This window comes from Antedon mediterranea, chromosome 10, assembly GCF_964355755.1.
Source record: "Antedon mediterranea chromosome 10, ecAntMedi1.1, whole genome shotgun sequence".
NCBI lineage: Eukaryota > Metazoa > Echinodermata > Crinoidea > Comatulida > Antedonidae > Antedon > Antedon mediterranea.
The window spans coordinates 22,663,332-22,689,783 of record NC_092679.1 but is presented as its reverse complement, the minus strand read 5'-3'; the positions used below and the strand labels follow the sequence as shown (position 1 = coordinate 22,689,783).

The following is a 26,452-nucleotide window of genomic DNA, read 5'->3' as shown; positions in this document are numbered from 1 at the left end:
TGTTTTGAATCAAAATATTGACTGTTCTATTCAATGGGTTGAGCTAAAGCACAGGCTTCAATTAACAATATTTTTATATAGCGCATTCCACAAACAATGTCTCAATGCGCTGTGGACTATCGACTACGGCGATATTTAGGCTGTCCATGACCGTGGCTGTGTGAGCTAGTACCCTATGATAACTCCTTACTCGTTCAAACGATGTACTAGGTTCTTTAAAATGCACATAATAATAAATGAAAAGAAATTTTTAAATGCAGTAAAATTCTCTTGTAAGTAACATTATTTATTATACAAACAAGTACTAAAGCATTCAATTACAAGCAAAGGCTGGGTACAGTTTGCCAATGCCAACATAACATTCATTGAAATTATAAATACACAGAAATACATCAAACATAATGCCATATTTTTTTAGAAAAAAGGAAAGTTCCATTTACATTTTGACTAATGGCGGGAACATGCTTTCAATCTCCAGAGACTCAAAATCAGTCTAGCATTTATGAAAACTGAACACCGCCAGATAAAAGATTTTTTCGCAGAAGAAACATTACATGATTTGTATACAATTCTCATGAAATTCGGTGTTAATATCTGAAAGGTCACTACACAGTCCTACAGGTTCAGTGTGTACCATTCAACTCTGGCTCCAAAGCCCCACCATTAAAACTTGTAGGAATGATTAACTAATGAGTTACTCACGGATTTGTCCCCAGAACTTTAAATTTGTTATACTATGTTACACTGTTATATACTGCCAATAAAAACCGAATCAAGAGTGTTCAAGACGTCTTAAAACAAATTAATGAGTATGGAACATGAATCGAACACACCACAATGAACGCAGCAAAGGAAAGCGTATATAATATCTGACAAAATGTGTACGCTTTAATTTTCTGTTTAAAAATGCATATTTTAAAACACATTTTATCAATGTACTCCTTATAAATCTCTCACATTTCTACTTTCTTCTACTAAAATTCCATAATGAATTTAAAGTATTTATATTCCTGTACATGAATAATAGAATTGTTTTTCAATCAAAAATTGTCTCTGTCCAATTGCGCTCACTAAGTCAGTTCTATTTACTGATTGTAATGCAGCGTATTTAACGGTTATCCATTGTGCGCATACTGCGATGTGCCTTTCCTAATACTTAATTCGTTGACACAGTTTTGGTAGATTTCCATGTTATACGATGACTAGCGATACAATATGTGTAGGACCTAAAGTTGATGGAAATTAAAAACTCCCTATTGTCAAGGCGCAATTATGCCCAAAATGTGAAACTAATTTCCTATTCTATTTTTGTGGTCAGAATTTTGAAGAGATTTGAAATGACTAAATGAAAGCTTAATGTTACACCCAATGCATTGCGTATCTGAATCTGATATGACATTTCATTGATTAGAACTATTGATATACATATTTATATACACCTAAATAAATTCCTGTCATTTGATTAAATGATTGTGGGTCTGATGGTGTGCCATAGTATGTATTGTGGGTCTGATGGTGTGCCATAGTATGTACTATTTAACGATCAGGTAATAGAACTTTTTTCTTTATTTTTTTTGCAAACGGAAAAAAATCTGCTTAAATCCAAATAGAAACGGAAGAAGCGATGTGCATGACAGATCTTTGCGTAACAACAAGATCAGAACAATGGCAAGAATCTACTTAGATGTTATATAAAACAAATAATAAATGTTTGTATTCGATGAAAATAATTTCATTTGACTCATGAAATTGTTTGTAATATCGCACTCATAAACATTCATCATTTGTATAATATAAAATGGCTAAGCTTACTTACTATTTTAAAGGAAAGCTCGGATTTATCTAATTTTTGTTCTGAAAATAACCATAGCCTGTATAGCAGTAGAAAAACAGTTGAGTATAAAGTTTGGTCAAAATGCTATATGAACACCTGTTCTGATGCTAAACTATCTGTAAAGGGAAAGACTATGTAACTCGTTGAAAAGTAAAAAATGAGGCCAAACGTGATGGATATAGGTAGTGCAGGTAGAGCCTTCTTGAATATGGCTAGCAAGATTAGAGTCAGGCATAACCCCTGCAAAATATAATATAACATTAACAATACAACAATAATACATTTTGAACATTTATATCAGCTGCTGATTTTACAGATTTTTTTGAGAGCTTTTCCAACTTTATTGACACAGAAGTGTTTAAGGTAATGTTGTGAATAATGTTAATAAGAAAGAACAAGTGAGAACTTAAGAATAACAATAAGAATTGTAAGAACTAAAGAAGTGATTTTGAGCAGTTTTCAATTTTTTTTCAAAACAACCAATCAGACCTAGGAAAATGAGGTAAGAGAAACTCATGTGCACTCATTCGAATCGAACAGTTTAGAAAACAATTGATCGACTAAATGAAAATGGTAGCTGTTTGCTTTTGTAGTACAAACAAAATAAAAGGGTAGCATTATCTTTTCTCTGCAAAAACATTAAATTCGCCTAGTAGAAAACAAACTTAAAAACCTAGTAGCTATGCTAAATTCCTGATATAAATTGTTTTAGTAATTCACATAATCAGTGCTTTTAATTCTTTCATTTAAAATTGCGTAATATAAACAAATTGTATACTTACAATAAGAATTGCAACAAAGCATGCAATTGTCGTGGTCCAGTCACCTGTAACGGAGGCTTTGCCGACTAAAACGCTGTAAAAGATGAAATCTCCCAAGCCCAGCTTAACTCCTCCTATATAAATGAACATAGAATTATAGTATACAATATTATAGCACATGCAATTTGATTGGTTAATACGCATCATGTGTCATTTAGTATTATCCCTACCTAACGGAAAAGTGATATCTATTGGTGATAATTAACACGCTCTAATGTACATTTTGAGGATGTTTGCCCTACTACGTTTTTGAATTATGCCGTTCAAACAATTTGTTCAGTATTTGTATATTAATGCATATATTTGATCTTATAAATAGTAAGGTACCCACTTCACTCATGGGTGACTATTGTGTAGTCATGCAGACAATTTTTCAGGATTGCTTTACAATTATACTCACTCTCTTCGTCATCTTCAGGCGTTTGGTTTGTCGTTTGCTGTCCTTGTTCTGACGTTTGTCTGAGGGCACTAACTGCTGCACGAGCATCCTCTGAAGTTGTACTAGAATTACTGGCGACAAGATCGGTCTGTTGTCTGTTAGTCCATTCCTCGTCAAACCCGGCATCCTCACCATCCCCATTTGTTTCTTCCATGTTACCAATAAGGTTAACATCTGTTTCAAAGCAAATTTGTGACGATGATTTTCAGTCATGATATATTGAAAAAAATATTGATCTAAATAATTTTAATAAAATTCTCAATATATTATTCATTATCATTCTCACAAATTTCCTCATCTTTATCATTTCAAAATTAATTAATTGGTAAAAGTACATCACTAGGTGGTTTAGAATGTATTCTTCATTTTGATACAATTTACTGATTTTAGTATAATCTATAAGTAATGATATTTCATTTCTTTTTTTTAAATGCTCCTGCTGCAATTTATACATTAATATATTCCCCATTTGAATAAATATATACACTGTATAAAAAAATATTTTCTTCATTATAATTTTCTGCAATGGATATGTTGGTATAAAAATACAATACACAACAGTAATTTAGTACACTTTTCCCAAGAATTGGAGACATCACCTTACTGAAAAGTATAACATTTTCACATACACACATATCACACTTATTTTGGAAGGTCTGTAATAAATTACCATTCCCTAACATATAGAGTAACATAGTATTTACATGAACATTCTAGAGATGTTTTGATTTAAGAAACCATGTATAATTAATAAGAACAATCAAGAACATTTCAGAAGTGCTATTAATAGAAACTGTAATCAATAGAATAAGAAGAAGTACAGTATAAGGAATGTTCTAGAAGGTTATGAACATATTGTATATAAGGGGAAGTATGACAATTGTAAGAGGGAGAAGGATTTTTTATTGAAGCATTTATTTTGAAGAAGGTTGTTGGATTAGAGGTTGGATTAGAGGTTGGATATTATTATTATTGTAAAGGTTATTGTGAAGCTGTTGTTTAAAGTGCTTACTGGATTGTTGAAAGTTGAAGTTGATTGAAATTAAAGCTTTGTTTTTGAGTTAATTTACAACTTTGTGGATTTTGTGTGTTTACTCTTATGTCACAAGGGAGTTCCTAAAGTATTTTCAACCGCTCGGAAACATACGTAAAAGGAGTTCATGACAAGGTCAATCAACTATACTACATTTGACATGCATTTCCTAAACATAGCTGTGTAAATAACAAAATAACAAAAGAAATAAACAAGGAACACAGAACTTTAACTACAAGTATTATTATCTATGTTATCAATGTTAATGTTAAAATTAGAAACACAGCGTTCAAATAACAGGTAGGTATACAACAGGTACGACACAGCAAGCATATTAAATCTAATACAAAATTGCAGTATTTTGAAACTTACGAAAATGCAATTTTTTTAAATTAAAACTGAACATTTTTTAGTAAAGCTAAAGAAATTAAATTTAAAAAAAAAATGGCACAACATTTCTATATGCTATGCAATTTTTTGAAATTTATTTTTTACATTATGCGGCTCTCGAACTTAAAAGGCAATACTTAGCCGTATTAGTGTAAAATGACTATGTACCGTTTCAGTGTACAGTGCTGAAGTAATTCAGACACAGATTTTTTTGTTATGCTGACTTTCATAATGCATGGTGCGCAAGCTTGTCATTTATTTTTTTAAAATATTAATTGTTTTGCCGAGCTTCAGTTTAAAACATCACAAAACATTCAGAATAAATATAAAACTATTACCTTTATCTGAGGAGAAAGTAGAAAAGCAACATAAGAAATAGATCGATAAGTAAATTTTATAAAAAGTTCCATGAACTTTGATCTTTTAGTTGATTGTAACATGTTAAAATTATTTGGAAAGTGACTGAAATTGTCATAGCAACGCATAAGTAAATAAATACTGTAGCATTTATAATATAATGATCCCTCCATGGAGCGCAGTTTAAATGAACTAAGCACATGACAAGTACTATACTCTTTGAGCAGTCCAGTGCGTTCACTGCGTTCAGTCCAGTGCGTTCACTGCGTTCAGTCCAGTGCGTTCACTGCGTTCAGTCCAGTGCGTTCACTGCGTTCAGTCCAGTGCGTTCACTGCGTTCAGTCCAGTGCGTTCACTGCGTTCAGTCCAGTGCGTTCACTGCGTTCAGTCCAGTGCGTTCACTGCGTTCAGTCCAGTGCGTTCACTGCGTTCAGTCCAGTGCGTTCACTGCGTTCAGTCCAGTGCGTTCACTGCGTTCAGTCCAGTGCGTTCACTGCGTTCAGTCCAGTGCGTTCACTGCGTTCAGTCCAGTGCGTTCACTGCGTTCAGTCCAGTGCGTTCACTGCGTTCAGTCCAGTGCATTCACTGCATTCAGTCCAGTGCATTCACTGCGTTCAGTCCAGTGCATTCACTGCGTTCAGTCCAGTGCATTCACTGCGTTCAGTCCAGTGCATTCACTGCGTTCAGTCCAGTGCATTCACTGCATTCAGTCCAGTGCATTCACTGCGTTCAGTCCAGTGCATTCACTGCGTTCAGTCCAGTGCGTTCAGTGCATACAGAGGTCAGTTGCTTTCAGAACTTATATCATCAGTAGATTTTTTTTCATGTAGCGCCACCAATGGAAGTTTTGATAATCTTTAATTCCAGTCCAATTAAAAGTATGACACGCCATGTGTGCAAAAAATCTTTCTTGATAAATTTAAAGCCAAATCACTATCTAGAACATGAGACTATCTGATGTGTTTAATGCCTTTTGGTCAAAATAAGGCAAATGTCTCTACAGTGGATGTGTGCAGTACAGTAAAAGGTTGTTTAAATAATATTTTATAATTAAGTATTAGAACAAAAATATGGTTAATGTTCAAATCATAGCTGACTCTTGACCTATGACCTGTCTGACAGGTCACATGGTTTACTATTAGTATTAGTAAATGAATCCTATCCCACTACAGTCCACATCTACTACTCGATAACGAGAAATTATAAAAAAATGTAAATAGTTAAGCCTACCTTCTGCAGCACTGTTGATATTTTCTGTACTGTTGGCCGTACTCTTATTTTTCTTATCGGCTGGGTCAACATCAGCCATTCCGACCAACCAGATCATTGTAGCTAACAATAGAAATAAGATTTAATAATTTACGAATCAGTGAATTGAATAGAACAGGTCAGCAGTGGAGTAAACAAATCGAGGTCATCTAACTAACATACATTGGCCATTCACCTGTCAAATAAGCTCAATTAAATTAATGAATACCATCCTGAGATGAGAGCACGTCTTATTTAGTCTAGGACCTGGGTCACAGTTAACAACACAAAGATAAAAGTATTAGTAACTCGGATAAGATTTTAACCAGTTTACTCCATTCTATGCATGCTTAACCCTAGTGCGTGCGTGTGAACCCAGCTTAAACAAAACAGGTAATAAAAAAATAGCATAAGCATCTTTTGTAAAATTCAGGTTTTTTCCTTCATTTGTATTTGTAGTTTGTTTAACTTACAAGAATAAATAAGAGCTGGGAATATAGGTTCATCCCTTTCTTGAGCTGTTTCTACTAGGATCTTCAATGGTCCTCTGGGACAGAGAACAGCAGCAAGATCTGTAAAGAAAATTGATAAACTTAAGCTCTGTCTACACAATCAAACTAGTTTGACAACAAAGTTGATGTGTTCAAATAAAATATACTTACCATATATTGCAATAGCGGCTAGGATAGTCCACAGCGTCCACTCTGGTAAATATTTAATAAACACAAGAGCCATGAGGGCTGAGATGATGATGAGATAAGCCTGCTGTAACAGCAACGGCCCTTTCCAATGAATACAAAACATACCAGCTACACCAAAGTTCCACATGATAATCACTGTTGTTATATAGTCCATGGGCACGTTGTATGTTAACAACACTTCTCTGAAATTAAAAAATTTAAAACTAGATAACAGGCCTAAAAACAACCACATTTGTTTGGTACAACCTGATGTCTCCATAAAATCTCTTTGACTTAGGCATCATGCCAATATTATGGTACTGCAGTAACTACACTTTTTACTGCAATAACGTATTCATTTAGTGTATATTTCAATGGCATTTATTATTTTTTTTACTTACGTTAAATAAATATAAGAAAACAGAAAAAGGAACAAAAGTGAAGCAGTGATTAACCATCCATGTATCACCTGAAATAAAACAATTGTATTTTTAATATGGTCTCAAATTCATTTATTTTCACACACACCACATATACCTACATAAATGATGCATATTTCAGAATCTGTGCTATGCAGAGTACAGATCTTAAGCTATACAAAAAAAAAAAATATTGAAAATTAAGAAAAAGCGCAAATGAATGAAAAAAACCTGTTACTGGATGAACAAGTTTGATGCTTTGTATATTGGAATGTCAACCCTATTTATCATACGGTAGAATCACTCTTTTGGAACAAACCTATTCAAGAGACACACTTATCAAATACAAAAATAACCCTATTGTTACTACGTTTTGATCTTACAGTAAGCCTTGTCTACACTATTTTATTATTTATTTATTTTATTTTATTTTATTCATTTCGGCAATAAACATAAAAAAAAAATAAAATAATAATTACAAAAAAAACCAAAAAAAAACATAGAAATATATATATATATGAAATACAAGACACGAAGCCGAGGAAAGACAAAAGCATTTAAAACAAAACGCTGTCACCGGTAAGGTGTGTCTCTCCAACCAAACTTTATGTGTCAAAAAACTGTGATGTGCCCATATATGGTAGTGCTATGCTTAAATATGGTAGTGATATGACATCATAGTGTCCATATATGGGCACATCACATTTTTTTAAAGCATAAATGTAAGTGTAGACAAGGCTTTACAGTATGGTGTATTTCTGATGAAAAACTGAAAGTATACAAATTATGTTTTATAATTCAATAATAGAGTTACTGTACCTTGTAACATCTGTATTTATAAAGGGCAACAAGAAACACAGTCATGACCAGAACCACTCCAACTACAATCAACGCATTGGCCACCGCGTTCCAAGCCTTTGTGCCAGCACCGCCCTCGTCCTCGTGGAAAGGAGTATACACCCTACAAAAAATGAAAAAAAAAATAAATTACTCTATTAATTATATACCATTATAAATAATCATTAATGATGTATTTTCAATATAATTGTGTAGCCATTAACAGTAAATACTGTATGGTAGTGAGTGGCCGAGTGAGTGAGTGGCCGAGCGGTTAAGACAGTGGAACCGTAATTACGTAGCCATAACATCGGCAGGGGTTCGAGGCTCACTCACTCCAGGTGGTAGAACGAGTCTTCTCGGATAAGGACTATAAACCGTAGGTCCAGTGTACACATCTAGCTCGTGTGCACTTTAAAGAACCTAGTACATCTTTCGAGACGAGTAGGGGGTTACCCCGGTGTATTAGTACATCACAGCCACTGATCACCAACTGGGCCCTCTGGGAGACCAGTCTTTAACTGAAGAGGTTACCCAGTATAAATATAAATTTCATTTTCAACCAATTTTCACCTCCAGGACCCAAAAAAGTGTCCCCTTAATAGGTGTGTCACTTAAATAGGTTTTGATGCTAAAACATGCCCTACATTCATATTATATACTAACAGGGGTGTCCATTTAACCGTAATTCCAAAGAAGGCTTCTATTATATCATAAATTTAAATTGTCCCATCCCTCATTTATAATGTTAAACTGTACATGGATACGTAATTGTTAATTTTATTTTCACATACATTGATTACAAACAATGATTGACACCACATACAAATAAGAAGTTGACATCTGTGCAAACAAAAGCGACGTCATTTTCACCTGTGGTAGAACGCACATGTTTGTCTTATCATGGTATCAGATGGATAGAATCTACATTTATACAGTGTTTCATTTCAGTATAAGAAATCAATGATGGTAACTAGAGCTTGGTTCACACTATGAGTGCAACTCAAGTAATTTGACCAATCACAAGCGATGGATTATTCAAATTGTCGCTTGTCATTCGTCAACTCCTAATTAACTTAAAGGTAAGAATTTGCGCTTGTTTCATTGTGTTGCGTCCAACTTACAGGTATTGTCCTCCGCTATCCGAGTAAAATTCAACCGTTGTAATGGTTACCACGACAACCAACATGCACAGCGAGACTGGAGCAAACAGCATGATGACATGTTTGGCACCGTACTTCAGCAACATCTCATCATCCTCTTCCTCATCTTGATTTTGACGATTCGAAGCCGCTGGTGGTGCCTCATTGCCTTCTGGATTACTCTAAAAATTAAAACGTAAAATGATTTTGTAATGAGAAAAAAAAACCATAGCGTTTTTCACACTGGTCATGCTCGTGAAAAGAAAATAACATGTTTTCTTTTCAGCTATGCAACAATCTTTTTATTCGATGTGCACATAGTCGTGTGGTGCATCATGGAAACGAAAAGTAGCTGATGTTGTATGCGCTGTCTGACGCGGACCTGGACTGGAGCCTAGGCAGGACCGGGTGTGAAAAATGTATGTGGTATCTAGAAATAATGTGATTATTTGAAAGTTAATTTTACATGCAATGTCATTGAATTATTAAATATAAAATTGCATTCATTAATAATCATATTATAACTTTAATCTTCTACCACTACCAGTGTTCTCCCAACTTGAGGTATCAAATCCTACAGTGATATACTGTGAGATATATTCACACAAAAGATGCCTACAGTAGGTATAATAAACAATGTATATATTAATATCACTAAGCTTATGTAATAAATAAGGCATAAAGATAATAAAGTTAATGATTTTATCACAATAAGTATATTTTCGATAAATGGTTGTATTATATTTATATATCATATGTTTTTCATAAATTGTGTGTGTTCCATTAGTGCCTTTTAACCATGGTAGGCAGTGAGTTTTAAACAAATGCTGGTACTGTGCATGCATTTAATAGACTCTAAAGGAAATAACTGTACATAGTTATAATAATTATATTAATACAGTTAATTCCTTTAACATGTCAATTTCACATTATCTGTAGATAGTATTATAATATGTCATTTTTAGTTTCACATTAGATATTGTATAATGTGTTTAACAATGAAAGGAAGTGCTAATTACCATAATTAAGACAATAGTTCATCTATGATAATGTAATAACCTTTTAATTCTAATCACATAATAATAATTAATACAACAAGTACAATAATAAAAATATAAAATAATAAATACAAATTATGATCCACCAGAATTGTAGACAAAACACCAAAAAACAGCAATGTGGATGAGGAATATGATTAAACTATACTAAGTAAAAGTATAGAGTACTAAATGGTACTGAAGCATACATTGTGGACAAAATAAATGAATAGACAAATTTCCTGAGAATCATGCAAGTCCCTCCCAGGCCTATACAGAAAAATAAGCATGTATACAGTACATAGAATAGGCAGCATGGAAAGCCAGTATCTTATTATACAGAAAAGGCACTCAAAGTGAATGTAGTTAATACTATTCCTAGACCTACTAGACAACCAGTTGCATGGCTGATTATATGCCACACTTACCAGCCTCCGACTGTGTCCATTACTCGTAAAATGTACTTCTTGATTGGAATGGTTCAATAAGAGTACAGTATGTTCCCCCGAATCAGATTCATCGGACATTCTTACATGTGTCCTAGTCAACCGCCTAATAGACTATCAAATTCACTATTACTAATTATAAAGTGCTCTTATCAAATGAAACCAATGAAGCGTGACAAAGATATACGGTGAGAGTAAAAAAAGCTGGTTGCATAGAATTAGACAATCCAACGTTTGAATAGCCAATGACATCTTGAAGCCAGATTATTATAAATTCCAAAAGAGAGGAGAAATTAATATGTGACATATTAATGCAAAACAGAAATTGTAAGACACGGCAGGAGTAATAATCAATAATTATGTAAAGTTTGTGTCTATGACCTTTAAAATTAAAGGTACTGTACTCTATTCAACGGGACAGACGATGAAGAAATGTACAGACATTCAATTAAAAGATACTACACTGAAATTAAAGGGAACTGGAAAATAAAAAATTAAAGGGAACTGCACAGTGATGAAATTAAAGGTAACTGTACAGTAATACTATAGAAGAATTAAAGGAACTGCACAGTAACGACATTAAAGGGACTGCACAGTAATGAAATTAAAGGGACTGCACAGTAATGAAATTAAAGGGACTGCACAGTAATGAAATTAAAGGTAACTGTACAGTAATACTATAGAAGAATTAAAGGAACTGCACAGTAATACTAGAATTAAAGGGACTGCACAGTAACGACATTAAAGGGACTATAAAGTAATGAAATTAAAGGGACTATACAGTAATGAAATTAAAGGGACTGCACAGTAATGAAATTAAAGGGACTGCACAGTAATGAAATTAAAGGGACTGTGCACAGTAATACTATAGAAGAATTAAAGGGGCTGCACAGTAATGGAAGAATTAAAGGGACTACACACAGTAATAGAAGAATTAAAGGGACTGCACAGTAATGGAAGAATTAAAGGACTGCACAGTAACGAGATTAAAGAGACTGCACAGTAATGAAATTAAAAGGACTATAACGATGAAATTAAAGGGACTGCTTAGTTAATGCATTAAGGGCCTGCACAGTAATGGAATTAAAGGGACTGCTTAGTTAATGTATTAAGGGACTGCACAGTAATGCAATTAAAGGGACTATAATACCGTAATGAAAATATAAAGGGGTTTCACAATAATGGAATGAAAGTGAATGCATGGTATTAATCAAATTAAAGGGATTGCTTTGTTAATGCATTAAAGGGACTGTACAGTAAAGAAATTAAAGGGGCTACACAGTAGTATACAATGTACAGGGACGCCATACAGTGTGTGGTAATGAAATTAAAGGGACTATACAGTAATGAAATAAAAGGAACTATACAGTAATGAAATTGAAGGGATTGCACAGTAATGAAATTGAAGGGATTGCACAGTAATTAAATTAAAGGGATTGCACAGTAATGAAATCAACATTTAAATTAATTTTCTATATGGTAAACAATACAACAAAAGTACATCATTGATAGAAAGTGGAATTAAAAAGTTAGTACTGTACACTTTAAATTAAAGGAATTGTTAACATAATAAAAACATAAAAATACTGTACTGTAACAGTGAACAGTTACTTTACAGGTATTAACGGTGTAGTATTTTAATTATAAGGCATTTTTTATTACAAATTACAAAAGTATTTATTTGTTTAAGTCCAAAACACTTGTGAGTGGCCGAGCGGTTAAGACAATGGAACTGTAATCCATAGCCATAACATTGGAAAGGGTTCGAGGCTCACTCGCTCCATGGTTCTGGTGGTAGAATAAGTCTTCTCGGATAAGGACTATAAACCGTAGGTCCAGTGTATGCATATTGCTCGTGTGCACTTTAAAAAACCTAGTACATATTTCGAGACGAGTGGGGGGTTACCCCGGTGTACTAGTTCACACACACACACACTGTCGCGGACAGACGTAATGGCACCGTAGTTGGCTGCCGATGACACGATGTGACCCTTAGGGGAGAATAATGTTGTTGAAAGGGTGTAACATCTAAGTCCACAGCGCTCTGATCTTTATGAAATAGCGCTATATAAATGTCGCATACATTACTTGTAATTTCCAGAAAGATTGAGGCGACCCAAATTATAATAAAAGAGAGACTCCACCCTAAAAAAAACCCCCAAACTATTATAAGAAACAATCGTCGTAAATAGCATGAGTGATGCATGATGGAAAGGAATTGGGAGAATATAGCGCCACCAGTAAAAATTTTATATAGTGGTGGTTGCGCTATTGATCCCAATTCCAAACGCTATTTGCGATAAACCATATGGCCAAAATATGAAATTAATTTACCTGTGGTGATGGGACGGTCCTACTTGTACCGCTTGTACCGCTTGGTGGTATAACGACACCATCAGTCCCTTCGTTGTTCATAACTACTGATGAACTCATCAGGCGCGTTCGTTCTGTAGAGTTATCTTCGGAATCGCTCATAAATATAACAACCAAAATGCGTGAGCGAACTCTCGCAAACACAAGTTAGGTTTACGTGAAGCACTACTTTTCGTACTGTAGTTTGGTGACAATGTTATTTTCTACAACCTAGTAAAAAAACAAATATTGGCGAAGTTGTTTAAAAAGTTTTATTTTTATTTTCTGTTGCACTATGGGTTTTCTATCCACAATCTGTCCACACCGTATTAGAGAAGATGTATTGTTCCCAAAAAAATATGAAAAAAAAGATAAATAAAATCAATTGATAGTACATTACAGGATGGGAGAGGGAAGGGCCTACTAATAGTCTCGGGGCTACTACTAGCTAGAATAGACCATAACATAGCCTATGGGCCTAGCCTAGTACTAGAAGTAGTAGTAGCATACAGACAGAGTCAGAGAGCCCCTTCTCTCTCTCTCTCTCTAGGCTAGGCCTACCTTCTGCCTTAATTAAATATAGGCCTAGCGCTAGGCCCTGGCCCAACTGGCTCCTACTCTCGATCTAGCGTACCTACTGTACAAGAAAAAAATTATTTTTTCAAGCAGAAAAGGGGATTTGGCATTTCCTTTTGTTCAGGAAAAATTGGGATCTATACAAAATAAAAATATGCGTATTATCATATAACTTTAAAAGCTAGGCCTATGGCGTAGGCAAGTGTAGGGCATTCGCTCTCTTTGCTCGCCTCAACCATTCGACTTTGACACCCAATCAAGAGGGACCGGATGCGCCTGACAAGGCTACTGCTTCCGTATTGATTTCCGATTAAAATACACTGTAACAAAGGACTTTAAAAGTTCTAAAAAAGCACTCGATAAAACCTATTAGAATAAAATAAACAGATCATTGGATAAAAAAATATTCATGTTATCGGGGTACTCTAAAAATTAATCACGAAATATGTAAAATTACTTACAAATTTGCCCACGATATGACTCATAAACTTGTCTGCTTTGTCCTAATAGAGGGCGACAAACACAATTGTATTTTTGCAACAAAATGTATTTTTTTAACTGTTACGTCAAAAAGTCGAGCGGTGTTTTTTGTACCAAATATTTCTTGTTTTAACAATAGAACTTTTTTTCAAAAAATACCCTATAGTATAGAGTAATACTTACTCTACAAAAAAATATAAATTCACAATCTTAAAATTCTATGACGTGTCGAGTTTTCGCATTTCTTTTGTAGAGGAGGACTGTACATGGGTGATAGGCTACTTGAGTCATATGCAAGAAGTATTATGTTCAATTCCACCATGCTTTTTGCATTCTATAAAGTTCACGCGCGCAAAAAAATGGATTAGATCATGGTTAGATCGATTGACAAAAGACAAAAGTGAGCAATTTCGTATTACATTTTACTATGTTCCCGTCCCCGTACGTGTATCGACGTAAATATCTGTACTGCAAAACGTGTTGACCATGTGTGACTTTAAGGTAGGCCTAATAGTAATAAAAATGCTTTAAAAAATACTAATACTTTTGAATATTTTATTCTTGATTTATCTTAAAAAGAATTTTGCTTTTATAACATCACATCACTTTTTTTCTCTCGTAAGATTAAGATTTGATATTACTGTAGATGGAAGTCGAGGCATAGGCGAAGTCTTGTCAATCGCTGGCGCCTTGAAATAGCCCCCATGAACGTGTAACATTTAAAATAAAAATTAATCCTATCACTAAAATACCCGCATTGAAAAAATGTTTATAAACGTATTATTAGGCCCATACATAAAAAATATCAAATAATGTTAAAAACATATCTCTCTCACACATAAAATATACACCACGCATGCGTGGAATAAATCATTTAAATAAGATTATTTCATTATATATACATTTTAATTTTCATTTAAAGGTCATTATTAGGCCTATACCTATAATTTTTATTTTGAATAATAAACACATCTGATAAATAAATATAATAAAACTCATTTATATCAAATCGAACAAAGAAAATAATAGTTTTATATATCATACGTAATTTCTACAATTGTCAAAATTTGACGTCATCAATTCATCTATATACTTTTACATTTTTTTATTTTTGTATATTTTATGTTTAATATTGTTTAAATCATGCATAATAGTTCGTATGGACGGCCAAATGTGCATAAAAGTAACAATCGTTAAATATTTACAAATAATAGTACATTATTAACATTCATGAAGCAATGGGAGGGAAAAATTATATGATAAAAATTAGCCCACACAAAGCCCAAAATCAGTTCGATCAATAATACTCTACTAATACTACAAAATAAAACCATCAATAAATTATTCACACTAGACGTTCGTTTTCTGCTGGAAAACGACTTGGAGGTGAACCCCACGTTCTGTAAGTGGGATGAAGAATGTCTTGATGCGCTGCCTGAATATCAATTGAGCGGGAATTTCGAGTGCAGACGGCAACCAAAACCAGGAAAAGTAGTGCGACCATTCCCGCGATACCCACAGCAAGGTACAAAGCAAGCCGTGCTTCCGACTTCGAAAGGAGATTCGCTACAGATTTAAAAAAAAAACAATATTTAGTATCTTACAAATTGAAATGAAATTGATTTATTGTACAAAAAAATATGACAAATGGGGCACAATATCATATTACGATACCCTATCTAATATAAAAGTCGAGCGTATATTTTGCAACAATTGTTTTTTACGTAGTTCACAGAAAAGAGAATTTTATTAGTAATGAATTTTTAACAAGGTAAAATTTAGCATTATATGTTTCATCCAAAAACCATACATAAAATAAAATACAAACTTTACAAAAAAAAGACGACCTATTTTTGTTTACCTTTTTGCTTTGATTCAGTGGCGTGTACAGCTGTCGTGCTAATTAGCTGGGACGTCGTATTTATTTCCGGAACAGGCGTCGCCATTTTCGGTGCTGTGGTGGCGACAATTATAGTCGGTGACGTCGTTTGAGACGTCGTCAGAACTTCAGTTGTTTGGGCGGCAACAGGAATCGTAAACTTTCTTTTTGTTGAGTTTTTAGCCGGATGAGGCCACTCTCCTAGCCTCCGCATTCCTGGAAACCATCTAGTAGTGTTAATGTTGCTAGACGTTACATTGGTGGTTTTGACTGTCGCAGTTATGTTACTACTGGACGGTGTGTGAAGAAATGATCTTTGGTCAACATCTGGAAAATCGTTATTTCGGCTTATTGTAGTTGTTCGCGCTCTATCGGCCACTGTCGTAGTAGTATTGATAATTCCTGTAAACTTTAGCTGGTCTGAGATGTATCGAGTGTAAGGGGTCGTTACTGGCAGTTTCGTACTTTCAGTAGACGGCCACTCTCCTAGCCTCCGCATTCCTGGAAACCATCTAGTAGTGGTAATGTTGCTAGATGTTACATTGGTTGTTTTGACTGTCGCAGTTATGTTACTACTGGACGGTGTGTGAAGAAATGATCTTTGGTCAACATCTGGAAAATCGTTATTTCGGCTTATTGTAGTTGTTCGCGCTCTATCGGTCACTTTCGTAGTAGTATTGATAATTCCTGTAAAAGTTAGCTGGTCTGAGATGTATCGAGTGTAAGGAGTCGTTACTGGCAGTTTCGTACTTTCAGTAGACGGCCACTCTCCTAGCCTCCGCATTCCTGGAAACCATCTAGTAGTGTTAATGTTGCTAGATGTTACATTGGTGGTTTTGACTGTCGCAGTTATGTTACTACTGGACGGTGTGTGAAGAAATGATCTTTGGTCAACATCTGGAAAATCGTTATTTCGGCTTACTGTAGTTGTTCGCGCTCTATCGGTCACTTTCGTAGTAGTATTGATAATTCCTGTAAAAGTTAGCTGGTCTGAGATGTATCGAGTGTAAGGGGTCGTTACTGGCAGTTTCGTACTTTCAGTAGACGGCCACTCTCCTAGCCTCCGCATTCCTGGAAACCATCTAGTAGTGGTAATGTTGCTAGATGTTACATTGGTTGTTTTGACTGTCGCAGTTATGTTACTACTGGACGGTGTGTGAAGAAATGATCTTTGGTCAATATCTGGAAAATCGTTATTTCGGCTTACTGTAGTTGTTCGCGCTCTATCGGTCACTTTCGTAGTAGTATTGATAATTCCTGTAAAAGTTAGCTGGTCTGAGATGTATCGAGTGTAAGGAGTCGTTACTGGCAGTTTCGTACTTTCAGTAGACGGCCTATTTTCGTAGCTAACTGTTGTAGGTAAGCTTTCTCCTTTCAAAACACTCGAAATGTACGTTTCTTTAACTTCTTTAAAATTTGCATAGAAACCTTTGACCTTATAATCACGTGTCATCATTGAAATCAATAAATGAGTCGAATACGAGACTATAATACCTGGTCGTCTGTTTCCACAGAATGTTATATCAGTATAGGATTTTTCAGTACGTACGTTTGATATCTTAACATACGAGTGTGCTTTACTGCATTTGGAATTAAACTCGACGTTTTTTTGACCCAGGTCAAATACTTTGAACTCCAGCATTATGTACTCGTTATTGGGAGAAATTATTTCCCATTTACAGTTTATATTTCGTGTGTTCCCGTTAGGGTAACCAGGCGAATGGAACGCCCCATTTTCTTCTACATACGTTCTGATACATGGAGTCTTTATCGTTTGTTCCGGCAACTTTCGAAACGGCGATTCTGTCACAGTGTAGTCTGTAACACCAGTTACTATTTTGTAATACTTCAAATGGAACCCTCTTCCAAGCCCATAGTTTGTAAACAATACAATCTTAACACTACTTGAATTCGTAAAGAACGACTGTGGCGACATTTTTCCACACAATCGCATCAGTGCTCTTTCATTTGGAAGTGATAAGATGTCTAAGTATCCGTACATCTCTTCACAATCCTCTGGTAACGAGTGGGTGCCGACGTCAAAATCTATAAAATCAAGCACAATAAAACTAGCATCACCGACTAGAATTGTCCAAGTGCACTGCGTAGCTTCTGGGTAATTTCTCGGATAACGAGGTGATAGGATAGTTCCATTTAAGGCGCGAAGGTTTCCGCCGCAGACGACATCTGTTGATGAAATAGGAGGGACAGTCATCGGTGCGATAGATTGCTTGGTGGTTCTTGGTAAGTACCGTTCTTGTAACGTTGTTTGGAAATGTGGTTTGATGGTTGAAACATTCATCGGAAAAACATCCCCTTGGGTAGGCCTGTTCATAAGGGGCAGTGAACGAAAAGGTCTGACAGTCGTAGTACTTCTGGGCGCAGGAGGACGAAGCATTCTGAACCCGTAACCCAGCGGGTCTACCGCAGTGTACTTGAATTTGAACTCCAGTTGTGAATATTTCAGCCTCTTTATTTCTAAATAATTTGACGAAGAAAGGAATGCGTTCTGCTGTATGCCGCATGTATCAACTTCAAATGGGACACCCTCGCGGACGTCAACAACAATTAATTGGTTGCAGTCCTGTAGTTGAGTTTCTTCGAACGTGAGTACAATTACGAATTTGCTGTCTACAGTGATCTTCCAAACACATTCTTCTGAGAAAGCACTAGTTTGATAATTGTCGAATTCACCTTCATCCCCCGAAATCGCAAACAAACATGGTGGTCCTGTTGATTCAGTTTCGGGCTTTATTCTTCTACCGCCAATTTCAGATGAATAAAATGCTTTAAATGTAGTACGTTTGTCAATATTAAATAAATTTATCATCATATTACCGGAAACAGAAGTGAATTCGGTTTGTTGATGAGTGCCACAAATGACGTCATCGACTACCCTCCAAGCCGAATCTGTATACGTCACAATAACATAAGGATTAGTTGTCAGACATGTTATAGTATCTGGTTGAAAAGACTCGAAACTTAAATACAAGCTTTGTATTTTATCCGGAACCGGTAACAAATTCCATACACAAACGTTACTTGTCTGATACGCGTCGACAGAATCGGTGCTCATTTCGATTTCGCCGCTACCAGGTTCCGGCCAAAATACGCAACCAGACAACTCTGTAGGCCTGGTGATGTAAGATAAATCATTTAGAATATACCTTGCTTTAAAGCCCGTTCCAATGCCTCTTTTGCTGTGGAAAAGAACGACAAGATGTCCAAATGATGATACAACTGGCACAGTACCAACTCCACAATGTCTGCTCACTTCAACTATACCTTCTTCATTAGTGCGTAATACAGTGACGTAAGAGTATTGCGTGTCGCATACGTCACTGCTAGGACTATCAAGATCAAAGTCAGTAATATGTAGAGATACTCTACTTGATGACGTTGCGGTTATATCCCATTTACAAACCAAATCGTGCGGGTAAAACCCGTTTGTATTAACTGGGCTGGAGAATACATCGAATGTATCGTTTAATCTGAAACTACAGTCAAGATTAACATCTTCTACATCAACGTACGAGTTAATATGAATTCTTCTAGCATCGTAGGCGGCAACTGTTGTAGACTGCTCTACTTTTCTTTTGTAACCATGCGCGATGTAATAGTCCAAACCCTGGGCTTTTACAGCCGAAAACCATCCCATTGCTATAGTTTTGTACTTGGCACTGAATCCTCTTCCGTACCCATTTAGGCTCTTGAACGTGATCGTCAACTGGTCTCCTTTTGAAACTATCACATGCGGCAAACCAGTACCGCAGAAATCTTTTGAAACAATTCTATCAGCAATGTAGTGTATCGTTACCATTGAGTACAAGTCGTCACATTTCTGCGACACTGGTTTGGAGTCCAAGTCAAAATCATCAAATTTTAGTATAATGTACTCTTCGTGATTGGCTAAGATACTCCATAGACAGTTAATATTTGTTGTGAATTCCGCTGGGTAGTTTGGTGAAGTAATTACGCCTTCTGCAGATTTCAGTACCTCACCACATGATGGAAATACATCGGAGAAAGCTGATGTTGGTTGTTGAACACCGCCACCATGTGCATACAAACGTTGCTGCATATTCGGATTGTCTTGTGTTATATATCTAGCCTCAAAGCTGGCGTCCGGCTGATCATTTAGATTGACGACAATTCTGATGGAATTTCCTGGTGACGTCAGCTGCATGTCGCGTTTGCCACAAAGAGGTTCATCATGAATAGAAGAGTTACTTTGAACGATCACAATGTAAGCGCGATCATGGTCGCAAACACCACTCAAACGCGGACTCAGATCAAACGATAAATGTAGCGTAATATATTTCCAAGGTTCTGCCATAATGTTCCAAACGCAATGGTTCGGTTTTCTTGAATCTGCAAACATTTCACGTGACGAAAATTCACCTTGTTCACCAACAAGATAATGTACGCACATACCACTACTGCCTTCTTTAATTAACACACGAAATGCGTCTGCTTCCGTGACAACAGGTGCGTTAGTGGCAGCAACGAACGCGTCAGCAAGTTGCGTTGGAAACACAATTTTGCTTGGATCAGGAATAGGGTATTTGTTAACTTCAGTGTAAACAGCAATAAAGCCTTCATTCGTCACCCGGTCGTTCGTTCGTAGAATAAGCGATACCTTGTTGGATAAAGAGACAATAACAGGTGGTGGTATTACACCACAATATACATCAACTTTACGGATTTTTCCCTTCCACCAGTAGACGACTTCTATGTAGTCGTACGACCGGTCACACCCAGTCACCTGTGCAACAGAGTCCATTTTAAAGCGGATGAATTTCACAGCAATAAGCTTAGAAGGACGAGCAGTAATAAACCACTCGCAAGTAATTTCATTTGGATACCCTCTCGGAAACCCAGGCGAATACATCACGCCTTGAGCTTCAGTCAACTCAGTACTGCAAATAAACTCCTCTCTTTCATCGATGACGTCATCATCTGGTTCAATGTATGACGTAAAATTTAAGTATTCTGGAATCATGTCTTTAATTTCTTGTAAACAGGTAGCATTTACCGCGATGCTTTCAAACCAGTCGACTTGGTCGATAAGATTGAATAAGTTTTCTCTCACAATATCTATAACGAATTGAATCGGTGTCTTTTCATCCGTAACAATTGACCCCAGTTCTAGTAGCAGCCACAATGACCCGATCGTTTCGGTTAAAGAGGTGTTCAGTTCCTGGCACAATTTCTCGGTATCTTCCAGATCAAGGTATTGTATAATATCGCTCATATCAGTAACTGGTATTTCTAAAGGATCGACAATTTCACTTTCAATCGTTGGGTTAACGTACAGAGACGTCGGGGCCAATTCGGCGTCATCGATTATCTTACTTAATATGGTATTATAGGCAGAACTGATGTTCCTTACGCACTCGCTGTTTTCAAAATCACTATTTTCAAAATCTGTCGACAACGTGTTTAACACAGCTTGGTCGGTCATTAGTTGAAGTTGCTTTAGTTCAATGATTTCTGACGGGTCTGATGCCAAGTAACTAACTTCCTCAAACACCTGTATATTATGCAAAATATTCGATAGCGTTTTTTCTAACACGTCACAAAGTTTCGTTTCATTTGTAATTTTAAGATCGATAACCGGAACTACTTTTGCAGGCACTCGTTGTTTTGGAATATCAATACGCTGTGGTCTTCTGGTGACTAACTGACTTAAAGAAAATGACATAAGCATGGCCAATGGATTGCTGGAAGGGTTCTTTGGTTGTGCTTGTCTTGTGGTTCTTGGGGCAAAAGATTTACTCGCATTAACACCAGATGATCCTGAGGCATCACCTCCTCTTGCAAACGGATTTCGATTGCCAATATTTCCCGTGACTGCCACGAATTGTAAATTGAAACCTAACCCAGTAAGTCCATCATTATCAGAATGGAACACGACACCAATGATACTGGAATGTGATCGGAATTGTCGTGACCACTCTTTGCCGCAAACATTGCCGAGTAGCGTCCCATACCTGTAACCGTCATACAAAGACACGTGGTCGCTTTCTGAGCATTCTTCAGTCGTGTTTGGTATATCGATCGATTTGAACCGCAGTCGTATGGTCTTTCTGAATGGCACATGTATCCGCCATGTACATGTTTGATTGTTTGTGTAATTTCTTCCATCACCGGGAAAACTTAAAGTTCCTATTTCGTCTTCTACAATACGTCCGCCACATTTTCCTTCAATAAAATAAATATTGCTAATGAATAAAATAAAACTGCAGTTACCATTATTTGTTTGTTGCAATGTTGCAATTAAAATTAGTGATATATTTCGAGTAATGCTCGTGTAACACACTAGGATAAGCTAATTGTTATACAAAACATTAAGCAGACTAATGATAAGCCATCGACTTTCAATCGCAAAATACACGCGAGTACGGCGGTGCTGTATTAAAGCGTATACACAGGCATTATTTTATAATTAAAATAAATAATTGCAACCAAGTTTGTGTGACGATATAGAGGGCGCCAATCAAATCAATACTGTACTGGGGAAATGAGTTGTTCTCAATTTGTATGTTTTTATTATAATTTGATTTGATTTGATTTATTTCGGCATCAGTACATAAAATATCACAGACATACAATTAAAATTGACAAATATAAAAATACCAATATAAAACAAGGATGCCAAGGATAACTCATAAAAGTCCTCTACGGACTTGTTTCCAATGAGGTCCTTTGAAAGAACAGCAAAAAAGACAAACAAAGCAACATAATAAAAATGACAAAAAACAGCAAAAAGGACAATCGAAAAAAGAAGAAGCGCTAATTAAATAGTTTCTAGAGCTAGTGAACGTTCCTGTAGATACTTTTTAACTTTACTTTTAAAACAACAAACAGTTTGTGATTCCTTAATGTTAATTGGTAAATTATTCCATTCTTTAATAGCATTGTAAAAAAAGGTCACATGTGCCATTGGCTTGATAGTTGGGATTCTAAAATTAAAATTGCATCCCCTAGTATTGTAATTATGACTGTCTGAAATTCTAATAAAACGATTGCATAAATAAGGTGGACAACAATGATTATATATTTTAAAAACATGACAGGCTCTAAGAAATAAAGCTATTAATTTCTGGAGTATTTACTATGATGGCGACGATGGCGATAGGTTGCTTAATTATATTATTAAAATTATTATTATTATTATTATTATTATTGTTAAACTTGGAAAATATTTATTTTTTTCATTTAAACGTAGAACAGAATTTTTAAACGCACTCAACTGATATTTATTTAATATTGTATTACATTGTATATTATTTGGGCCAAAGGCCATATATAATAAATGTTTCTTGGATCTTCTTGGATATTAAAATGTATTGGACATTTTCGTATAAAATACCATTGGATATAATTCTACAAAATGAATTATTATACTTAAACATTTCTCTGTACTAGAGTTTTGGAGTGTTTCTATTGCATTTTATAATAATATATTTATATTTATCAGTTAATGTATTTTGTATATACACAATGATATATAATTAAAAGACATACTTGCGTTTATTGCTCCTTGTTCTTCTTCACCAATATTCTAGAAGGTAAATATTATAATAGTGTCAAATGTCGAGTATAGTTACTGATTTGAGAATGATTTAATTATCAATGTTTATAATCTGTTATAAGGCGCTCTAAAAACTATCGTATGATATCGAGAGTATACCGTACAATATGAGATCATATAATTACTATACCACCACCTTATTGTTGATGGCGCGCACCGTGACTTCCATTTTACCCCGGCCCTAAGCTTGGTACCAATAAAGCGTGGTTCCCACTAGCGACGCAACACAAGGACGTAACGCAACGCAAGTGAATTGACCAATCACACGCGATGGCTTATTCGCTTTTGATTGCTAACTGTCTATAACTTCGCTTGTCATTGGTTAAAACGCTTGCGTTGCGTTTACGTCCTTGCGTTACGTTCTAGTGGGAACCAAGCTTAAGAGACGCAACGCAAGCACAACGTAAGTGATTTGATCAACCACAATCAACAGATCATTACAAATCATTAAGATAGTCACCTAGATTAAATTAGATTAAATAAATCAGACATAGGTTATTTTGAAGTTTTAATCAAGTTAATCATTTCCGTAGTAAAAAAAAAACTAATTAGTTTTTTCCAGGTAAATACATTTTTGTTCGATCCAATTTTTGATCAAAGTGGATACATTAAAATGACATATTCAACAAAAACAATGTTTAAGATTTTTTTAGGGGGACAATACATCTTTAAATTGAATTATTTAGGCCTACTTGCCAATTAAATTATCTAATCTATATCCGGATTATTAATAAATTTATATTCAAAATAATATATACGTTGCAGTATCAAAGCACATGGCTACTAGTACTGCAAATGAGTGACATAATGTATAAAAATTGTAGGACCAACAACCACTGCGAGTGAGTAAGTAAGTACAGCGTATAGGCCAATTTACACAGACGAGCGGTAACGGTACGTAAGCGGAAAACCGCGTAGCTTGTCCAACATAGAATCTGTATCTATCCTGAGCGGAAAACCGCGTAACTTGTCCAACCTTGAATCTGTATCTATCCTGAGGTTGAAACCGCGTAGCTTGTCCAACATAGAATCTGTATCTATCCTGAGCGGAAACCGCGTAGCTTGTCCAACATATAATCTGTATCTATCCTGAGCGGAAAACCGCGTAGCTGGTCAAACCTAGAAACTGTATCTATCCTGAGGTTGAAACCGCGTAGCTTGTCCAACATAGAATCTGTATCTATCCTGAGCGGAACACTGCGTAGCTTGTCCAACATATAATCTGTATCTATCCTGAGTGGAAACCGCGTAGCTTGTCCAACATATTATAATCTGTATCTATCCTGAGTGGAAACCGCGTAGCTTGTCCAACATAGAATCTGTATCTATCCTGAGCGGAACACTGCGTAGCTTGTCCAACATATAATCTGTATCTATCCTGAGTGGAAACCGCGTAGCTTGTCCAACATAGAATCTGTATCGGAAACCGCCCGTTTTTTGTAAATAATAATTTGTAAGAAATAAGTTCCAACATAGATTCTATACTGTATTATATTTTATTACCTTTACCGCTCGTCTGTGTAAATTGGCCTTAACCATAAAAACAACAAAACATACCTTTATTGCTGCTGTTGGCTCCGGAGATGGATCGCTCTGCTGACCGGCATGTTCTGCTGATAAGGCTGCGTAAAAACAAAGAAAGCAAAAACAAACAAATAAAGCTAAGATCCGGGGCGAAGAAGAATTCATTAAGACCTGCTGGCCGAATCACTTTAATTCCAACGGTAAACAACAATGCACAAGCTAATAACAGCTTTGTTAAGTTTCCAATTTTCTCTAGCCCGTTAACATACTAGGCAGTCATGTTGATACGTAGCAAGTCCACACGACAAGGTGTTTCACCTTCTCTAATTTGCATAATATGCTAATAATATGGTTGTGGTTTGCAGGTGGTAAGACGGTTAAACGAAATTGAAAAGCTCCGGGTAAATCAGTCTATCCGACTTCCTACTGTATTTCCACATATGGCATTATCTGTCCAGTATCATGGTAAATTCTGTAATACAGTGTTACATATATATCACATATTGCGCCTGTATTATGATAAAAGCGGCCAATTAGTCTTCTTTTTCTAATCAAAGCAAAGTTGTTTAATTATAATGAAATGGTTCGTTGATATTGGCTACGGCTCTCAATCTGTGTATAATTGAAACGTTAGCGTCATCAATAAATACCACAAAAACATTTTTTTTTATATTTGATTAATTTTACAACTATTAAAGGCTCTGATGCTATCCATTGCCATTGCACCATACATTGGATTAATTTGAATGGCGCCCTCTATACCGTCACACAAACTGGTTTGCCTTTTTTTCGTATTTGTTTTATCATAGTCAATACTTTCTTTTGACTATGGTTTAATATGCGCAGTAAAGTTTGAATGCGTCATCTATATCGTCACACACAAACTGGGTTGCGATTATTTTTTCGTACCATTTTTAATGCGAAATAAAATTAAATAATCTTATTTACATTTTTGTATATACTTATATTGGCTTATACATATAGTTTAGTTATTTTATTTTCAACCTGTTATTGGTGTTTTACACTGTTGGCTTGAAATAAAGAATAATTAAATGGCGCCCTCTATATCGTCACACAAACTTGGTTGCGATTTTTTTCGTACTTTTTAAATGCGCAATTAAGTTTTTAATAGAATGGCGCCCTCTGTATCGTCACATAAAAACTAGGTTGCAATGTAGACAAATCCAATACTAAATCAACATGTGGCATTGGTATAGCGTTACATAAAATGTTTCAAGGTCTATTTATATTCGAAAATAGGAACCGATTTTAGCATGGAGTTAAAAAATAAATGTATACCTCCATGACTTCCAGGTACCACTAGGTTGAATGGCTCCTCCATATTAAGTAATAAAAGCACT

General features: G+C 35.5%; 2 protein-coding genes across 3 annotated transcripts; both read right to left on the bottom strand.

Annotated features, from left to right (window-relative positions):
- Nucleotides 1-265: 265 nt before the first annotated feature.
- LOC140060380 (presenilin-1-like) lies at nt 266-14,092 on the bottom strand. 2 transcript variants are annotated; one of them, XM_072106562.1, is made up of 11 exons: nt 14,073-14,092; nt 13,018-13,266; nt 9,183-9,382; nt 8,041-8,182; nt 7,204-7,271; nt 6,785-7,005; nt 6,596-6,694; nt 6,105-6,206; nt 3,056-3,268; nt 2,617-2,729; nt 266-2,074 (listed from the first exon to the last, which is right to left on the bottom strand). In XM_072106562.1, the coding sequence occupies exons 2-11, from the start codon at nt 13,156-13,158 to the stop codon at nt 1,919-1,921; spliced, it is 1,455 nt and encodes a 484-aa protein (XP_071962663.1). In that variant the 5' UTR covers nt 13,159-13,266; nt 14,073-14,092; the 3' UTR covers nt 266-1,918. The 2 variants fall into 2 exon arrangements, with proteins under 2 accessions (XP_071962663.1, XP_071962664.1); XM_072106563.1 differs by lacking the exons at nt 13,018-13,266; nt 14,073-14,092 and adding an exon at nt 10,666-10,775.
- A 1,322-nt stretch (nt 14,093-15,414) lies between these two features.
- Nucleotides 15,415-26,433, bottom strand: LOC140061322 (uncharacterized). Its single transcript, XM_072107832.1, has 5 exons — nt 26,391-26,433; nt 25,125-25,189; nt 23,501-23,537; nt 15,953-22,174; nt 15,415-15,657 (listed from the first exon to the last, which is right to left on the bottom strand). The coding sequence occupies exons 1-5, from the start codon at nt 26,431-26,433 to the stop codon at nt 15,437-15,439; spliced, it is 6,588 nt and encodes a 2,195-aa protein (XP_071963933.1). The 3' UTR covers nt 15,415-15,436.
- Between the last annotated feature and the right edge of the window lie 19 nt (nt 26,434-26,452).

Coding starts and splice junctions, on each gene's coding strand:
- LOC140060380 (XM_072106562.1), bottom strand. CDS start 13,158: ATGAGCGATTCCGAAGATAACTCTACAGAACGAACGCGCCTGATGAGT. Junction 3,269..6,104: donor TATCAACAGTGCTGCAGAAG/GTAGGCTTAACT, acceptor GCTTTGAAACAG/ATGTTAACCTTATTGGTAAC. Junction 2,730..3,055: donor GCCTGAAGATGACGAAGAGA/GTGAGTATAATT, acceptor TCATTTATATAG/GAGGAGTTAAGCTGGGCTTG.
- LOC140061322 (XM_072107832.1), bottom strand. CDS start 26,433: ATGGAGGAGCCATTCAACCTAGTGGTACCTGGAAGTCATGGAG. Junction 25,190..26,390: donor GGTACCTGGAAGTCATGGAG/GTATACATTTAT, acceptor GTTTTTACGCAG/CCTTATCAGCAGAACATGCC. Junction 15,658..15,952: donor CACTGAATCAAAGCAAAAAG/GTAAACAAAAAT, acceptor TTAAATCTGTAG/CGAATCTCCTTTCGAAGTCG.